General features: G+C 42.0%; 1 protein-coding gene across 1 annotated transcript in view; it reads right to left on the bottom strand.

Moving 5' to 3' along the window:
• Positions 1 to 18,424, bottom strand: part of cerkl (ceramide kinase-like) — an 81,758-nt gene extending 63,334 nt beyond the window's left edge. Inside the window, exon 1 of the mRNA XM_039014712.1 lies at positions 17,999 to 18,424. Within this exon, the coding sequence (XP_038870640.1) occupies positions 17,999 to 18,350 (352 nt within the window). The 5' untranslated portion in view covers positions 18,351 to 18,424. The remainder of the gene's footprint in view (positions 1 to 17,998) is intronic.
• Between the last annotated feature and the right edge of the window lie 2,458 nt (positions 18,425 to 20,882).

Below are 20,882 nucleotides of genomic sequence, written 5' to 3'. Positions count from 1 at the left end.
CTGTCACACCCTGATCTGTTTCACATGTCTCCACCCCCAACCAAGTGTCTCCCATTTGTCCCAATTATCTCCTGTGTATTTTATACCTGTGTTTTCTGTTTATCTGTGCCAGTTAGTCTTGTACTGTCAAGTAGTTCCAGCGTGTTTCCCGTTTTTGCTGTTTCTCTAGTTTTGTTTTCTAGCCTTCCCGGTTCTGACCATTCTGCCTGCCCTGACCCTGCCTGTCGTTCTGTCTCTGATTGACTGCCTTAGATTACTGACCTCTGCCTGCCCTTGACCTGCCATTTGCTTGCCTCCTGTTTTTATAAAAAATATCTGAGATTAAAACTGTCCGCCTCCTGGGTCTACATCTGGGTCTTATCCTGAGTCGTTATATCTTTAGTGTCTTGTTCTCTGTGGCGCTCCTGCTGAGGACAATCAGACACAATTTAACAGCTCTGAAATCTTTGTCCAAGAAGGCTGACCTGTCCTGACTGTGATTCCCTCTCTTCCCTAAATGAGTCCGTCTCCCATCATGTGAAACCCTTTCTTCATTAGTAAAATCCCAAGCCCCGGCCCCAGCCTGCTCCTCAGACAGTGTTTCAGAACATTAACTACCATCTATCCTCTCACATTACTGAACGGAGCAGTGAAGAGCGGGACACACCGGGTGCCACCATCTGTTCCTGGTGTTCAGGCTTCTTTCAGACTTCGGTTCAAATACTATTTGAAATCTTTCAAATACCATGAGCATTTGTTCTAGCCTGCCTGCAGTGCCAGATGGGTGGGGTTTGCAGTTGTGGGACTATTCTATTGGTTCCATTACGCCAGGCAAGTTCAATGAAATTACATACAATGTGTACAAAACATTAAGAACACCTGCTCTTTCCATGACATAGGCTGACCAGGTGAATCCAGGTGAAAACTATGATTCCTTATTGATGTCACTTGTTAAATCCACTTTAAATCAGTGTAGATGAAGGGGAGGAGACTGGTTAATGAAGGATGTTGAAGCCTTGAGACAATTTAGACATGGATTGTGTATGTGTGCCATTCAGAGGGTGAATGGGCAAGACAATATACTTAAGTGCCTTTGAACGGGGTATGGTAGTAGGTTCCAGGCACACCAGTTTATGTCAAGAACTGCGACACTGCTGGGTTTTTCACGCTCAACAGCTTCCCGTGTGTATCAAGAATGGTCCCCCTCCCAAAGAACATCCAGCCAACTTGACACAGCTGTGGGAAGCATTGGAGTCAACATGGGCCTGCATCCCTGTGTAACGCTTTTGACACCTTGTAAATTCCATTCCCCAACGAATTGAGGCTGTTCTGAGGGCAAAAGGGGGTACTTGTACTTGTTGAAATTATTTCATCATTTCATGCTCAGGCTTCTTCTCCTCCTCTAACTCCTCAATATCCTTATATTTATCTAACTTCTCCGTCTCACTCAATTGTTGGTGGCTGCAAAAAGAACCAAGTCAATTTAATTAGAGGGAATAAAGATAATCTCACAGACTGACAGAGAGAGCTGGCTGGAGACAGGGACCAAATGACAAACAGGGCTGTGTTAACAACAGTGATATACCTACAGGGGGAAAAGCCACTGAGAGAAGGGGGGGTAGAGGGGTAGGTGAATTGTTTTGGGAAAGGGGGGGGGAGAGTGTACATCTTCACCCACCTCCTTCGCACTCTCCCCTCCAACAATACAGTGATGTACAGGGGAAAAGGCACTAAAGGAAGGCAGGTAGTTTTGGTAAAGCGGGGAGAGGGAGGGTTAGGCTTATTTACATTTTACATTTTAGTCATTTAGCAGACGCTCTTATCCAGAGCGACTTACAGTAGAGTGCATACATTTTATTACATTTTTTTTTACATACTGAGACAAGGATATCCCCTACCGGCCAAACCCTCCCTAACCCGGACGACGCTATGCCAATTGTGCGTCGCCCCACGGACCTCCCGGTTGCGGCCGGCTGCGACAGAGCCTGGGCGCGAACCCAGCCCAGCCTGGGCGCGAACCCAGAGACTCTGGTGGCGCAGCTAGCACTGCGATGCAGTGCCCTAGACCACTGCGCCACCCGGGAGTGGTTTCCCCCCTGTCCCAAAACTACCCTCCCTCACCTCCAACATTACAGTAAGCTGGTGCTGGCACCCTGTCCTGTCTGAATCAATCTTGGCACATCTGCCTGATTCAGACCGTAAACAGGATTATAGGGGGACTCATCCGCTTGACGCTAATTGTGTTCGCAGTTTCTGCACATGTCCAATCTTTCAGGTGCTACTCTACTCTGCATATAAAGATTCACTCCATGCAGAAAGGGCTGCTCATGCCTTCATTCAGGCCCAGATTCACATTAACAAAGTTGGCTGGCTGAGAGTTGTTTGGAACTTCGTTTGAGTTATTTAGGGTTTTGGCACTTAAATCTGTGAAACTAATTAGGAAGAGTTAAGGGTGGATTTGGTCTGTATGGGATGCAAACACAGTCCTTAATGGAACATCCTTCATCATTTCCAAGTCATGGCATTAAATTACAATTCAATAATATATCATGTTATGTTCTAGACTATAGAGGATGGGAATATTTTTTATGCTTTTTTAAAATTCAGGTTTTATCTATCTTAAGTGACTGTGATAGAAGAAGCTGCATCACTACTGAAAATGAAAACAAACGGGTGCATTTTCCCCTCTCTCTCTCTAGAAAATAGATTTTGGGTGGGACGATACAAAGGATTACTCACTACTATCAACAACTAGTCATTATGTTACAACCTGTGCCGTTCACTCAGTAACACCTGAGAGATTGGTGTTAGACAGGTGTGTGTGTGTAGAAATGCTTTGATTGATAAAAACAAAATACATTGATGGACTGCATTTGCCAGAAAATACTATCCTGTAGTTTCCTCAGCCGAATCAACACTATACATCATGATTGTTGGAAGAGCAAGTGACAGATTGAGAGGACTAATTTGTAGTCATATTTGCGCCACAATTTATGACAGTCTAAATGAATTAGCTGAACGGTACAGTGAGTACAGTAACCACAGTGAGGGTTCAGAATGTGTGTGACCCCTCCATATTACAAGAGGGACAGATAGACAGAGGATGCGTCCAAAATGGCATACTATTCCCTTTATGGTGAACTACTTTGGACCAAATAGGGAATAGGGTGCCATTTGGGACTGACAGTGTCACAGTCTAATTGCACAAAGGGAACAAACAGACACTGTCGTCTGCTCCGTTTTCTTCCTGGGGACTTCAAAACAGCAATATAAAAATGTAAATATTGGGTTTCACTGTGTGTGTGTGTGTGTGTGTGTGTGTGTGTGTGTGTGTGTGTGTGTGTGTGTGTGTGTGTGTGTGTGTGTGTGTGTGTGTGTGTGTGTGTGTGTGCGCACACGCATGTGGACGTGCAGGCAGACCACCAAAGGCACAGGTGGAAAATGATCCTAGGCACCACACTGTGAACCACATGGCCCACACAACATGAGGGGAAAGAAGAGCGTTACACTGACCTGGCACAGACTGGCTATGCTTGGACACTTGTCAACACAACAAACATCAGACTCATCTGGGACTCAGAGCACTCTACTGTACCAAACAACAGTGGCTACATCTGAAATAAGACAAAGAGAAGCTTAATCTGAGGAGAAAAACATGTTTTAGAGATAACTATGTCTTAGTTATCTTTAAAACACGTTGTTATTCTCCTTAAACTGCTCTTTGTCTTGTAGCCATTGTTGTTGATCACACATTAACACATTGAATGAAGAAGAACCCAACAGAGATTCATATTTACACATCTACTGTAATGTATAGATTGATTAAAAAAAGGCAAATCTGAGAATATTCCAATCATCTTTGTAATATAGCCAAAACCGTTGAAACTTCTTGATATCAGATGAAACGCATGTTTGAAAATGGGTTTTGAATTGATACGTTGTGTCTATACATTAACAATAGATGATTTACAGTACATGATATGCTTTGCCCCCTGTCTGCTGCAAGCAGGAGCAGTGTTGGGGGGAATCTTGTCTCCATCTGGCAGCAATTACATTTTCTAGAGCTCCTCACTGTTCCCCAAATGAAGGGGTGTACCCATCATGCCGTTTCAAATCAGAATCATGTTCGACAGAGAAAGACACAAGCCAGGCTGGAGAGAAGAGTTTAGAGATATAAGATATATCAGAAGTGTTCTAATTCTACAGTATTTCTATGGACCAGTGTGCCTGTCATTGTTTGATTGAGTTGATTAGATTCATTTTGGGGTAAAACAGAGAATGCCAAGAGTGTGCAAAGCTGTCAACAAGGCAAAGGGTGGCTACTTTGAAGAATCTCAAATATAAAATATATTTTGATTTGTTTAACACTTTTTTGGTTACTACCTGATTCCATATGTGTTATTTCATAGTTTTGATGACTTCACTATTATTCTACAATGTAGAAAATAGTAAAAATAAAGAAAAACCCTTGAATGAGTAAGTGTGTCCAAACTTTTGACTGGTACTGTATATCAGGAACAAGTGAGGCCCTTGTATGGAGTGTTGCGGGACACCACATTAGATTAGTTTAGGCCCCCGAAAGAATTCCATCAATGTCACATTATAATGTTTTATTGTATTTTGTGTTCAGATTCAAAGGCATGATGACATCCAACATTTCATCACAATTATATGACTATACTGAATTATATCACAAATTGACTGGCTGCTTTCAGCACTCCTTGATAATGTTCGAGTATTCCCAAAATGTACTCAGGATTAAACTGTAAATACATCAGAGCAGGGAGAGCCCCCACAGGTTTATCTATCTTTCAGATAAGATCTCTGGAGACATTGTGGGTATATAATATATATCTATAGTCAGACTCTAGAGAGGAGAAAAGTTATGTTATATGAACCTGTGTGTCAACTACGTGTTGTATTGATCTGGCCTTTATACAGCCGTGACCCATAACATATGGGCTGAACATAGACTCTGCTGTGTGGCCTGGAGCAGATATATACACATCACCAGTCAAAGACAATAGCAGACAACTATAGGGCCTCAGCATGGGGTTGGGTTTCCCTGTCAATCCTAAACTACAGATGAAAAACAAAGGCTTGTTGAAAATGTCAACAACTTTGGTCTCAGAACATGTACGCAGCCTACACATGCTCATATTTCAACCTCTATGTAGCCTTCACATGGTCATATGTCAACCTCTATGTAGCCTACACATGCTCATATTTCAACCTCTATGTAGCGTACACATGCTCATATTTCAACCTCTATGTAGCCTACACATGCTCATATTTCAACCTCTATGTAGCCTACACATGGTCATATGTCAACCTCTATGTAGCCTACACATGCTCATATTTCAACCTCTATGAAGCCTACACATGGTCATATGACAACCTCTACGTAGCCTACACATGGTCATATTTCAACCTCTACGTAGCCTACACATGGTCATATTTCAACCTCTATGTAGCCTACACATGCTCATATTTCAACCTATGTAGCCTACACATGCTCATATTTCAACCTATGCAGCCTACACATGCTCATATTTCAACCTCTATGTAGCCTACACATGGTCATATTTCAACCTCCATGTAGCCTACACATGGTCATATTTCAACCTCTATGTAGCCTACACATGGTCATATTTCAACCTCTATGTAGCCTACACATGGTCATATTTCAACCTCTATGTAGCCTACACATGGTCATATTTCAACCTCTATGTAGCCTACACATGGTCATATTTCAACCTCTATGTAGCCTACACATGCTCATATTTCAACCTCCATGTAGCCTACACATGCTCATATTTCAACCTCCATGTAGCCTACACATGCTCATATTTCAACCTCCATGTAGCCTACACATGGTCATATTTCAACCTCCATGTAGCCTACACATGGTCATACTTCAACCTCCATGTAGCCTACACATGCTCATATTTCAACCTCCATGTAGCCTACACATGCTCATATTTCAACCTCCATGTAGCCTACACATGCTCATATTTCAACCTCCATGTAGCCTACACATGCTCATATTTCAACCTCCATGTAGCCTACACATGCTCATATTTCAACCTCCATGTAGCCTACACATGCTCATATTTCAACCTCCATGTAGCCTACACATGGTCATATTTCAACCTCCATGTAGCCTACACATGGTCATATTTCAACCTCCATGTAGCCTACACATGGTCATATTTCAACCTCCATGTAGCCTACACATGGTCATATTTCAACCTCTATGTAGCCTACACATGGTCATATTTCAACCTCTATGTAGCGTACACATGCTCATATTTCAACCTCCATGTAGCCTACACATGCTCATATTTCAACCTCCATGTAGCCTACACATGCTCATATTTCAACCTCCATGTAGCCTACACGTGCTCATATTTCACACCCCCATGTAGCCTACACATGCTCATATTTCACACCCCCATGTAGCCTACACATGCTCATATTTCATTTTTTATTTTTTTATTTTTATTTGTTTTATTTATCCCCTTTTCTCCCCAATTTTCGTGGTATCCAATCGCTAGTAATTACTATCTTGTCTCATCGCTACAACTCCCGTACGGGCTCGGGAGAGACGAAGGTCGAAAGCCATGCGTCCTCCGAAGCACAACCCAACCAAGCCGCACTGCTTCTTAACACAGCGCGCCTCCAACCCGGAAGCCAGCCGCACCAATGTGTCGGAGGAAACACCGTGCACCCGCCCCCCTCGGTTAGCGCGCACTGCGCCCGGCCCGCCACAGGAGTCGCTGGAGCGCGATGAGACAAGGATATCCCTACCGGCCAAACCCTCCCTAACCCGGACGACGCTAAGCCAATTGTGCGTCGCCCCACGGACCTCCCGGTCGCGGCCGGCTGCGACAGAGCCTGGGCGCGAACCCAGAGACTCTGGTGGCGCAGCTAGCGCTGCGATGCAGTGCTCTAGACCACTGCGCCACCCGGGAGGCCTCATGCTCATATTTCAACCTCCATGTAGCCTACACATGGTCATATTTCAACCTCTATGTAGCCTACACATGCTCATATTTCAACCTCCATGTAGCCTACACATGCTCATATTTCAACCTCCATGTAGCCTACACATGGTCATATTTCAACCTCTATGTAGCCTACACATGGTCATATCTCAACCTCCATGTAGCCTACACATGCTCATATTTCAACCTCCATGTAGCCTACACATGCTCATATTTCAACCTCCATGTAGCCTACACATGCTCATATTTCAACCTCCATGTAGCCTACACATGCTCATATGTCAACCTCTATGTAGCCTACACATGCTCATATGTCAACCTCTATGTAGCCTACACATGCTCATATTTCAACCTCTATGTAGCGTACACATGCTCATATTTCAACCTCTATGTAGCCTACACATGCTCATATTTCAACCTCTATGTAGCCTACACATGGTCATATGTCAACCTCTATGTAGCCTACACATGCTCATATTTCAACCTCTATGAAGCCTACACATGGTCATATGACAACCTCTACGTAGCCTACACATGGTCATATTTCAACCTCTACGTAGCCTACACATGCTCATATTTCAACCTCCATGTAGCCTACACGTGCTCATATTTCAACCTCCATGTAGCCTACAGTCGTGGCCAAAAGATTTGAGAATGACACAAATATACATTTCCACTAAGTTTGCTGCTTCAGCGTCTTTAAATATTTTTGACAGATGTTACTATGGAATACTGAAGTATAATTACAAGCATTTCATAAGTGTCAAAGGATTTTATTGACAATTACATGAAGTTGATGCAAAGAGTCAATATTTGCAGTGTTGACCATTCTTTTTCAAGACCTCTGCAATCTGCCCTGACATGCTGTCAATTAACTTCTGGGCCACATCCTGATGGCAGCCCATTCTTGCATAATCAATGCTTGGAGTTTGTCCGAATTTGTGGGTTTTTGTTTGTCCACCCGCTTCTTGAGGATTGACCACACGTTCTCAATGGGATTAAGGTCTGGGGAGTTTCCTGGCCATGGACCCAAAATATTGATGTTTTGTTCCCCGAGCTACTTAGTTACCACTTTTGCTTTATGGCAAGGTGCTCCATCATGCTGGAAAAGGCATTGTTCGTCACCAAACTGTTCCTGGATGGTTGGGAGAAGTTGCTCTCGGAGGATGTGTTGGTACCATTCTTTATTCATGGCTGTGTTCTTAGGCAAAATTGTGAGTGAGCCCACTCCACTGCCTGAGAAGCAACCCCACACATGAATGGTCTCAGGATGCTTTACTGTTGGCATGACACAGGACTGATGGTAGCGCTCACCTTGTTTTCTCCGGACAAGCTTTTTTCCGGATGCCCAAAACAATCGGAAAGGGGATTCATCAGAGAAAATGACTTTACCCCAGTCCTCAGCAGTCCAATCTCTGTACCTTTTGCAGAATATCAGTCTGTCCCTGATGTTTTTCCTGGAGAGAAGTGGCTTCTTTGTTGCCCTTCTTGACACCAAGCCATCCTCCAAAAGTCTTTGCCTCGCTGTGCGCGCAGATGCACTCACACCTGCCTGCTGCCATTCCTGAGCAAGCTCTGTACTGGTGGTGCCCCAATTCCGCAGCTGAATCAACTTTAGGAGACAGTCCTAGCGCTTGCTGGACTTTCTTGGGTGCCCTGAAGCCTTCTTCACAACAATTGAACCGCTCTCCTTGAAGTTCTTGATGATCCGATAAATGGTTGATTTATGTGCAATCTTACTGGCAGCAATATCCTTGCCTGTGAAGCCCTTTTTGTGCAAAGCAATGATGACGGCACGTGTTTCCTTGCAGGAAACATGGTTGACAGAGGAAGAACAATGATTCCAAGCACCACCCTCCTTTTGAAGCTTCCAGTCTGTTATTCAAACTCGATCAGCATGACAGAGTGATCTCCAGCCTTGTCCTCGTCAAAACTCACATCTGTGTTAACGAGAGAATCACTGACATGATGTCAGCTGGTCCTTTTGTGGCAGGGCTGAAATGTGGAAATGTTTTTTGGGGATTCAGTTCATTTGCATGGCAAAGAGGGACTTTGCAATTAATTGCAATTCATCTGATCACTCTTCATAACATCCTGGAGTATATGCAAATTGCCATCATACAAACTGAGGCAGCAGACTTTGTGAAAATTAATATTTGTGTCATTCTCAAAACTTTTGGCCACGACTCTACACTTGCTCATATTTCAACTTCTATGTAGCATACACATGCTCATGTTGCATTAGCCATCAAGCCTCAAGCCTGTTGCCTGAGATTTATGCTGACAATTAGCTGATAATAGTGTTATATTTATGTTATAAGAAGGGATTGTAGTTGTTTATTCAAGAAGTAAACTGAAATCCCAATTATCCTCATTGGTTTTCAAGCTTGGACATACGGCATAGATTCTATTCCATAATACATTTTAATCTTTCAAAATAGGACTCTGTTCTAGACAAAAATAAATGTGACTTTCTTTAGACACTACCAAAAAACCTCTGTGGGATAATTCAACTCAGAAAACTGGGACTAGGCTGTCCAGGCTGACCAGTAGTGGGGACTGAGTTTTCGGATGAGCCAAGAACTGTCTCAGAGTTTTGGGGATGACAGGTTATTTATACATCTCACTTCAACATCTGACTACCCACAAATGAACTGGCCAGAGAAATCATATCCCTCTCTTAGGAACTGATCCTGACAAAAAGATATCTAAGCCAGAGTGAAAAAAATAAAATTACATTTCGAAAAAACAAATGCTATGTGTGTCAATCTAAATTGTGATTTAATAATTTAACAAATCTTGTATTCTAAATTGTGAGTTGATCTTGTTTCCTCAGGTGCCTATCATGTAATAAGAGGCATTTGAGAAATGAAGTGGCATATTTTACATGCCATTTAGTCTCTGCTGTAGCTAGAGGCTTAGTAACATACAGTAGCCTAAATATAATAAAGCCTTTACTGTCCTCTTTGATCCGGTCAAGACCATTCGTTCTGACCAGATGATCTGTTCAACATTCAACATGCTCTCTGTGGTCTGCACCATCTCCAATTAACATACCACCCCAACAGACCAACAGATGGCCCAATCTCTATTGCACTCCACACTGCCCTCACCCACCTGGACAAAAGGAATACCGACAGTTGAAGTCAGAAGTTTACATACAATTTAGCCAAATACATTTAAACTCAGTTTTCACAATTCCTGACATTTAATCACAGGAAATATTCCCTGTTTTAGGTCAGATAGGATTACCACTTTATTTTAAGAATGTGAAATGTCAGAATAATAGTAGAGAGAATTATTTATTTCAGCTTTTATTTCTTTCATCACATTCCCAGTGGGTCAGAAGTTTACATACACTCAATTAGTATTTGGTAGCATTGCCTTTAAATTCTTTAACTTGGGTCAAACATTTCGGGTAGCCTTCCACAAGCTTCCCACAATAAGTTGGGTGAATTTTGGCCAATTCCTCCTGACAGAGCTGGTGCAACTGAGTCAGGTTTGTAGGCCTCCTTGCTTACACACGATTTTTCAGTTCTGCCCACAAATTTTCTATAGGCTTGAGGTGAGGGCTTTGTGATGGCCACTCCAATACCTTGACTTTGTTGTCCTTAAGCCATTTTGCCACAACTTTGGAAGTATGCTTGGGGTCATTGTCTATTTGGAAGACCCATTTGCGACCAAGCTTTAACTTCCTGACTGATATCTTGAGATGTTGCTTCAATATATCCACATAATTTTTTCCTCCCTCATGATGCCATCTATTTTGTGAAGTGCACCAGTCCCTCCTGCAGCAAAGCACCCCCACAACATGATGCTGCCACCCCCGTGCTTCACGGTTGGAATGGTGTTCTTCGGCTTGCAAGCCTCCCCCTTTTTCCGCCAAACATAACAATGTTCATTATGGCCAAAACGTTCTATTTTTGTTTCATCAGACCAGAGGACATTTCTCCAAAAAGTACAATCTTTGTCCCCATGTGCAGTTGCAAACCGCAGTTTGGCTTCTTTATGACGGTTTTGGAGCAGTGGCTTCTTCCTTGCTGAGCAGCCTTTCAAGTTATGTCGATATAGGACTCGTTTTACTGTGGATATAGATAATTTTGTACCCGTTTCCTCCAGCATATTCACACGGTCTTTTGCTGTTGTTCTGGGATTGATTTGCACTTTTCGCACCAAAGTAAGTTAACCTCAGGAGACAGAATGCGTCTTCTTCCTGAGAGGTATGACAGCTGCATGGTCCCATGGTGTTTATACTTGCGTACTATTGTTTGTACAGATGAACGTGGTACCTTCAGGCGTTTGGAAATTGCTCCCAAGGATGAACCAGACTTGTGAAGGTCTACAATTTTTTTTCTGAGGTCTTGGCTGATTTCTTTTTATTTTCCCATGATGTCAAGCAAAGAGGCACTGAGTTTGAAGGTAGGCCTTGAAATACATCCACAGGTACACCTCCAAGTGACTCAAATGATGTCAATTAGCCTATCAGAAGCTTCTAAAAGCCATGACATCATTTTCTGGAATTTTCCAAGCTGTTTAAAGTCACAGTCAACTTAGTGGATGTAAACTTCTGACCCACTGGAATTGTTATACAGTGTAAGTGAAATAATCTGTAAACAATTGTTGGGAAAATGACTTGTGTCATGCACAAAGTAGATGTCCTAACCGACTTGCCAGAACTATAGTTTGTTAACAAGACATTTGTGGAGTGGTTGAAAAACGAGTTTTAATGACTCCAACCTAAGTGTATGTAAACTTCTGACTTCAACTGTATGTAGGAATGTTGTTAATTGACTACAGCTCAGCATTCAACACCATAGTCCACTCCAAGCTCATCACCATGCTCAGGACCCTGGGACTGAACACCTCCCACTGCAACTGGATCCTGGACTTCCTGACGGGCCAGGTAGGTAACAACACCATCAACACGGGGGCCCCTCAGGGGTGTGTGCTTAGTCCAATCCTTTACTCCCTGGTCACTCATGACTGGTAACTCCAACACCATCATCAAGTTTGCTGTCGACACGATGGTGGTAGGACTGATCACAGACCACGATGAGGCAGCCTATAGGGAGGAGATCAGAGACCTGGCAGTGTGGTGCCAGGATAACAAACTTTCCCTTATTTTCTTAGGGCTAGGCCCCTTTTTTCTCTCCACTTCCTGCCTGGATGACGTGTCCAAAGTAAACTTCCTGTAGCTCAGGCCCTGAAGCCAGGATATGCATATAATTGGTACCATTGGAAAGAAACCCCTTTGAAGTTTGTAGAAATGTTAAAATATTGTAGGAAAATATAACACAATAGATATGGTAGGAGAACATCCAAAGAAAAACCAACCAGATTTTTTTTTTGAGAGACCATCCTCTTAGAAATGCAAGAGAAAGGTCATATTGGAAATTAGCCCCCTGGATGCAATTCCTATGGCTTCCACAGAGTGTCAGCAGTCTATGTTCAAGGTTTCAGGCTTGTAACTTCAAAAACGAATAAGAAATATCAGTTTTAGTAGAAGGACACAGTCTTGGAAATTTGTGTTTGCGCGTGCCATGAAGACATTTCGCACCTGCTAAAATCGGTTTCCTATTGAACATACTTCTTTCCGAAATAAATATTATAGTTTGATTACATTTTAGGGTATCTGAGGAGTAAATAGAAACGTATTTTGACTTGTTGAAACAAAGTTTAGGGGTAGATTTTCAGATTACTTTCTCTGCAAATTGAACGAGTGGATTACTCAAATCGATGGCGCCAACTAAACTGACTTTTTGGGATATAAAGTAGGATTTTATCTAACAAAACGACACTACATGTTATGTATGAAACCTGTGCCTGTTGGAAAAATATTTTAATGTGGGGCGCCATCCTCAAACAATCGAGTGGCATGTTTTCACTGTAATAGCTACTGTAAATCGGACAGTGCAGCTAGATTAACAAGAATTTAAACTTTCAGCCGATATAAGACACATATGTACCTAAATGTTTAAAATCCATAATATTTCTGATTATTTATTTGAAATAACTTCGGCGAGACAAAGCTTACCGTGAACTACAGGAAACGGAGGGCCGAACACGCCCCCATCCACATCGATGGGGAAGTAGTGGAGCGGGTCGAGAGCTTCAAGTTTCTCGGTGTCCACATCACTAAGGAATTAGCATGGTCCACACACACCCACACAGTTGTGAAGAGGGCATGACAGAAGAGGGCCTCTTCCCCGTCAGGAGGCTGGAAAGATTTTGGCACGGGCCCTCAGATCCTAAAAAAGTTCTACAGCTGCACCATTGAGAGCATCTTGACTGGCTGCATCACCTCTTGGTATGGCAACTGCTAGGCACCCGACCGCAAGGCGCTACAGAGGGTGGTGAGTAGGGCTGGGAATTGCCAGGGACCTCACAATACGATATCACAATACTTTGGTGCCTATACGATATGTATTGCGATTCTCACAATTCTATATGTATTGCGATTCTCACGATTCTATATGTACTGCGATTCAATACTGTGATTTTATTGCGATTCGGTGGTTCAAACACATTGCTCACCATATGTCTGCTGCAGACAGACAGTTTTTATCAGTCATAAAAAATACAAAATTTAAAAAAAGAAAAAAAATTGTCTCCCTATTTAAAAATAAGATGGAGAACAAACTATGAAGGAAAAAAATACTGAAGTTCTGGTGCAGGTAGAGCCAAAATAATATTGCGATATTGTCAAAATAAATATTCTGAAATGTAACTGTATCGATTTTTTCCCCCCATCACTAGCGGTGAGTATGGCTCAGTACACTCATACTTACACTGATGCCCCAACACACACACACACACACACACACACACACACACACACACACACACACACACACACACACACACACACACACACACTCACACTCACACTCACCACATACACTCACCACATACACTCACCACATACACTCACCACATACACTCACCACATACACTGCTTTCACTGTCTATTATCTATCCTGTTGCCTTGTCACTTTACCCCCACCAATATGTACATAGCTACCTCAATTAACTCGTACCCCTGCACATCGACTCAGTGCTGGTATAAATACATTTTCAAAATATGTTTTATTGTCACATACACCAGATAGGTGCAGTGAAAAGGGGGGGGGGGGGGGGTCAGCCATAGTAGTACGGTGCTCCTGGAGCCAATTAGGGTTAAGTACCTTGCTCAAGGGCCCATCAACAAATTGTTAACCTTGTCAGCTTGGGTATTCAAACCAGCGACCTTTCAGTTACTGGCCCAATGCTCTAAGCTACATGCATATACATATAGCCATGTACACTAAGGGTACAAAACATTAGGAACATCTGCTCTTTCCATGACATAGACTGACCAGGTGAATACAGGTGAAAGCTATGATCCCTTATTGATGTCACTTGTTAAATCCACTTCAATCAGTGTAGGTGAAGGGGAGGAGACCGGTTAAATAAGGATTTTTAAGCCTTGAGACAATTGAGACATGGATTGTGTATGTGTGCCATTCAGAGGGTGAATGAGCAAGAATAAATATTTAAGCGCCTTTGAACGGGGTATGGTAGTAGGTGCCAGGCGCACCGGGTTTGAGTGTGTCAAGAACTGCAACACTGCTGGGTTTTTCAGGCCCAACAGTTTCCCGTGTGCATCAAGAATGGTCCACCACCCAAAGGACATCCAGCCAACTTGACACAACTGTGGGAAGCATTGGAGTCAACATGGGCCAGCATCCCTATGGAAAGCTTTGGACACCTTGTAGAGTCCATGCCCTGACGAATTTAGGCTGTTCTGAGGGCAAAAGGGGGTGCAACTCAATATTAGGAAGGTAAGCCTAATGTTTAACCCTAACCCTAATCTTTTGTACACTCAGTGTATATAGCCATGTTATTTTTACTCGTTATTGCTATTCCCTGTGTATTTATTCCTCGTGTCACTATTTCTATTATATCTTTAACTCTGCATTGTTGTTAGTCTACACCTGTAGATTACGAAGCATGTGACAAATATAATTAGATTTGGAGGCATGAACTCATACAGTACATCACACAGATAACATCAGTCAGTGCTTCTAAGTTTATAATTTCCACTCAAAAATATTATCAACCCCTACAAAAATGTCCATTAATTAGAATCCACATAATAATTCACATTTCCTATTGCTGCAGGATTATTTTTCTGCTGTAGCAAACTGGCTCAAATGAAGATCCTACATCTGTAGGAGCCTCTGGGAAAACACAACACTTCAGTATGTTTACATGGAATTAGAATTCACTATGAATATTATCTGTCTGTGGTGAGTTGATGCATACAGAATAAGAAATGGGGTGATACTGTCTATTAAAGATGGATTCCGTAACGGTGAAACGTCTATTTTGGATATTACAACAACAAAGAAGTTACTGCAAACAATGAAGACAGTTTTTTCCCCCCTCGGATACCATTGCAAGCGTGATAGAACTGCAGAATATTTACTGCAAAAAGAATTGCCACGCTATATAATAAGTGCATGAATTCAGAATAGTATCTACTTCGAAAGGCTCAGTAGGCTACCTCATAAATACCTGTTATTACCTATTCCTCAATAATAACATAAGCTTATTTTCTGTCAATTAAAAACTCCACAACATTGTATATCTTTGAACATTAGGGTAACTTCTGCATGTCAGATATACAGGCAACTGTAAGTTGTATTTCATGTGATGATTGAGACCACTGTTAGGATCTGCTATCCCGGGCAGAACCCATCAAATCGAGAACTTCCAGCGAATCAGACGTGGCAATTTTTTCTGAGCATTTGTTATCAGCCATAAGGGGGTTATTAGACTGATGCTTTCTGGGAGTGCTGGCTAAATAACATTAGCTTGGAATTACACATAACCAAAAAGTATTGCCTCTAAATCTTAAGCAAAATTGGACCTCCCGAGAGGCACACAATTGGCCCAGCGTCGTCCGGGTTAGGGGAGGGTTTGGCCAGCCCGGGATGTCCTTGTGCCATCGAGCTCTAGTGAATCCTGTGGTGGGCCGGGCGCATGCACATTGACTTCGGTCGTCAGCTGTACAGTGTTTCCTCCGACGCATTGGTGCGGCTGGCTTCCGGGTTAAGCGAGCAGTGTGTCAAGAAGCAGTGCGGCTTGGCAAGGCCGTGTTTCAGAGGACGCATGGCTCTCGACCTTTGCCTCTCCAGAGTCTGTACGGGAGTTACAGCGACGGGACAAGACTGTAACTACCAATTGGATATCACAAAATTGGGGAGAAAAAGGGGTAAAAAGTATTACAAAAAATATAAAAAATAAGCTTCAGCTAAATGAAGTCTGCTCTCTCTTTCACTAGGCAATTGATTATTTGAGGCATGAAATCTATACTGTACAACAACAAACAACAACATAAAGAGTTGAATGTCTACTGCAAACTCTCCAATATGTTTCAGATCAGGTGTTGATTTTATTTGGATGGAAACGTTTCAACTCAGTATCAACCATTATGGATGCTTTTCATCATTTTTATGAAGTCTGACTGGACATTAGAAACTGCTAGAATTTAAATTGATTATCATGAAAAGTTAATATTTTTATGTGAAAATTAAAAGTATGAAAAGTTATCTTTGTATGAAAAGTGTTGAGGTAAATCTTCATATAATTCAACTTGGAGTAAAATTGTAAATCATAAAAACAAATGTGATGGAATACAAATGTTCATCTATATTTGTACATTAAAAAGGAACAATACATTTACATTTAGGATGTTAAAAATGTAGCCAAGTGGGGCTTCCTAAACCACCCCATGATGATCACGATGTCTCATGTATCCATCCTTCAATGTGGAGATGCAGATGGCGATGTGTTAGTATCCTTTACTTGGACATATTCTAGCTCTGCATCCCAAATGGTACCCTATTCTCTACCCAGTGCACTACTTTTGACAGAAGCCCTATAGGCACTGGTCAAAAGTAGTGTACTATGTAGGGAAATGGGTGCCATTTATGACACACCTAACTGTCCACAGTAGCGCCAGATGCCGTGCTTTAGGTGTTCAGAACAGTCGGCCGGCTGGTCAGAGACGGAGTCTATTACCAACACATCTGTTACACATGACTTTCTGGCAACGGACACTTTCTCTCTTTTAGTCATCTATTTCAGTGTTGTTTTTTTTATCTATGCAAACAGCTCAGAGAATTCAATACTGATGAACAAATGTAATGTATAATATACTTTGTTATTAAACAAGGTAGCTTCCTGTAGGCCTACACATACAGTATTTGTTTACAACATCTGATGTAGGGCTAGGCCTATTAACTGTTGCTAATCTACCTATCAATATTCAAAACTTTATGGTTCAAAACTTATATTTCTTTAGTTGTCAAGCTATGGCAAAGAGCAGTCTAAATCAATTTCATCCCTCCTTGTCAACGGTGACATAAATGGAAGAGCACAGTCAATGGCCAGCCCCTGCTGTAGGATAATGAGCCTCGGTTAATTGTCATCTCCCTTAAAGTGAGCGTGATATCATGCGACTTATAGGCTGGCATATTATGCTGGAAGACATACTAGGCTACTTTGTGTTGTGTTATGTTTCTGTAGGCCGAAATACATTATTTTAAATTGTATTCGACCACTTGTAGAGCTCAGCCAGCCAATAGCCTAATAAGCCTTCTTTAAACGTTATAGCTGACGCCTCAGCCAAGTAGGGTCTGCACTACGTCATGACTTGCGTTTCATAGGCTGTCATTGATGTTGCTAATTTTCTCCGGTCAGCTACTGAATCAAGGGCTAATCTTGTTTCATGTAGCTGTAGGTTAGTTACATGTTCATCAAGCTTATTCTGACATTGTCACTTCATGAGAATTTATCGAATGCATGAACATTCTGTTTCACTAAAGCTGTGAAAATGGAACACCTGTGTTTTCATGTTAAAATACTATGGTTTATGAATCAACTCCCCGTTGTATGCTAGTGCTACAGTCGGCTGCATCACTGGCAGAAGAAACCAACACACCAGCAGTCTGGCACAGTGAGCTCACCTGTAGGGGTCTCTGGCTGAATAAGACTCCATGTAACCCTCATCGATGTCAGAAGGACGTCGTGACTCTTCTTCCCTATTTGAAATATCCCTCTCACTATCGGCTCGTCGTAATCGGTGTACCGTTTCTCTGACTGTTCATCTTCCCGATCAAACGACTCCTCCGCGCAAAGCTGGGGAGCTGAGACCGAGCGTTTCTCGTTTTTTTGTTGTTGTGGTTGTTGCCTTCTCTTTTTCTTCTTCTTCCCACGGTTTCCTTTACTCACGGGCGACACCGGTTCCGTCTCGCTCAACTCCTCCTGGCTCTCTGACCAAGCGTTCCGTGCATTTGATTTTAAAGGGGATTCAAACATGATTTAAATACGATAACAGTAAAGTCAAATTTTCGGAATGGTGCCTTGGAGACTATTTACTGGGTGTGCGCGTGCCCGCGACGGTAAGGTTATTATGGCAGGTCCGCCAGTTGAAACTTCCCCCTCGGCCTCGCGCGCCCGTGGAGTGGCCGTCCCTCCCGGTCATGCGCCTGCATGTCCAGAGTTTATTTGTTGAAGTTGCTCACTTGCATCTTATGGATGACATATGGGACCAAGATGACTTTGCTACTTTGATAAATAATACATAACGACTACGTTTATTAAGGATAGAGCATTACATCAGTTTAAGAAGCTGTGAACATATAGGTACTGAACAAAAATCAGAGCTGTAAAAAGTACTCAATTGTCATACTTGAGTAAAAGTAAAGATATCTTAATGGAAAATGACTCGAGTAAAAGTGAAAGTCACCCAGTAAAATACTACTTGAGTAAAAGTCTAAAAGTATCTGGTTTTAAATGTACTTATGTACAGTGGTGGGAAAAGTACTCAATTGTCAAAAGTAAATGCTATACATCAAATTCCTTATATTAAGCAAATTATTATTTATTTTTTAATTGACAGCCAGGGGCACACTCCAACACTCAGACATCATTTACAAACTAAGTATTTGTGTTTAGTGAGTCTGCCAGATCAGAGGCAGTAGGGATGACCATGTGTTTTCTTGACAAGTGCATGAATTGGAACATTTTCCTGTACTCCTAAGCATTCAAATTGTAATGAGTAATTTTGGGTGTCAAGGAAAATGTATGGAGTAAAAAGTACATTATTTTCATTAGTAATGTAGTGAAGTAAAAGTAAATGTTGTCAAAAATATAAATAGTAATGTACAGATACAGTTGAAGTTGGAAGTTTACAGACACTTAGGTTGGAGTCATTAAAACTTGTTTTTCAACCACTCCACAAATGTCTTGTTAACAAACTATAGTTTTGGCAAGTAGGTTAAGACATCTACTTTGTGCATGACACAAGTAATTTTTCCAACAATTGTTTACAGATATATTATTTGACTTATAATTCACTGTATCAAAATTCCAGTGGGTCAGAAGTTTACATACACTAAGTTGACTGTGCCTTTAAACAGCTTGGAAAATTCCAAAAAATGATGTCATGGCTTTTAGAAGCTTCTGATAGGCTAATTGAAATCATTTGAGTCAATTGAAAGTGTACCTGTGGATGTATTTCAAGGACTACCTTCAAGCTCAGTACCTCTTTGCTTGACATCATGGGAAAATCAAAAGAAATCAGCCAAGACCTCAGAAAAAAATTGTAGACCTCCACAAGTCTGGTTCATCCATGGGAGCAATTTCCAAACGCCTGAAGGTACCACGTTCATCTGTACAAACAATAGTACGCAAGTATAACCACCATGGGACCACGCAGCCGTCATACTGCTCAGGAAGGAGACGCGTTCTGTCTCCTAGAGATGAACGTACTTTGGTGCGAAAAGTGCAAATCAATCCCAGAACGACAACAAAGGACCTTGTGAAGATGCTGGAGGAAACAAGTACAAAAGTATCTATATCCACATTTAAACGAGTCCTATATCTACATAACCTGAAAGGCTGCTCAGCAAGGAAGAAGCCACTGCTCCAAAACCACCATAAAAAAGCCAGACTACGGTTTGCAACTGCACATGGGGACAAAGATTGTACATTTTGGAGAAATGTCCTCTGGTCTGATGAAACGGAAAAAAGAACTGTTTGGCCATAATGACCATCGTTATGTTTGGAGGAAAAAGGGGGATGCTTGCAAGCCCGAAGAGCACCATCCCAACCTTGAAGCATCCTGTTGTGGGGGTGCTTTGCTGCAGGAGGGACTGGTGCACTTCACAAAATAGATGGCATCACGAGGCAGGAAAATTATATGGATAAATTGAAGCAACATCTCAAGACATCAGTCAAGAAGTTAAAGCTTGGTCGCAAATGGGTCTTCCAAATGGACAATGACCCCAAGCATAATTCCAAAGTTGTGACAAAATGGCTTAAGGACAACAAAGTCAAGGTATTGGAGTGGCCATCACAAAGCCCTTACCTCAAGCCTATAGAAACTTTGTGGGCAGAACTGAAAAAGTATGTGCAAGCAAGGAGGCCTACAAACCTGACTCAGTTACACCAGCTCTGTCAGGAGGAATGGGCCAAATTTCACCCAACTTATTGTAGGAAGCTTGTGGAAGGCTACCCGAAACATTTGACCCAAGTTCCACAATTTAAAGGCAATGCTACCAAATACTAATTGAGTATATGTAAACTTCTGACCCCCTGGAAATGTGATGAAAGAAATAAAAGCTGAAAGAAATCATTCTCTCTAATATTATTCTGACTTAAAATAAAGTGGTGATCCTAACTGACCTAGGACAGGGAATATTTACTGGGATTAAATGTCAGGAATTGTGAAAAACTGAGTTTAAATGTATTTGGCTAAGGTGTATGTAAACTTCCGACTTCAACTGTACCCCCAAAAATTACTTAGTATTTTTACTTACTTTACACCACTGACAAAAATATAAACAC

Source organism: Salvelinus namaycush, chromosome 19, assembly GCF_016432855.1.
Source record: "Salvelinus namaycush isolate Seneca chromosome 19, SaNama_1.0, whole genome shotgun sequence".
Classification (NCBI taxonomy): Eukaryota; Metazoa; Chordata; class Actinopteri; order Salmoniformes; family Salmonidae; genus Salvelinus; species Salvelinus namaycush.
Note: the sequence above shows the minus strand (reverse complement) of the source record. Positions and strands in the feature narration are given on the sequence as shown.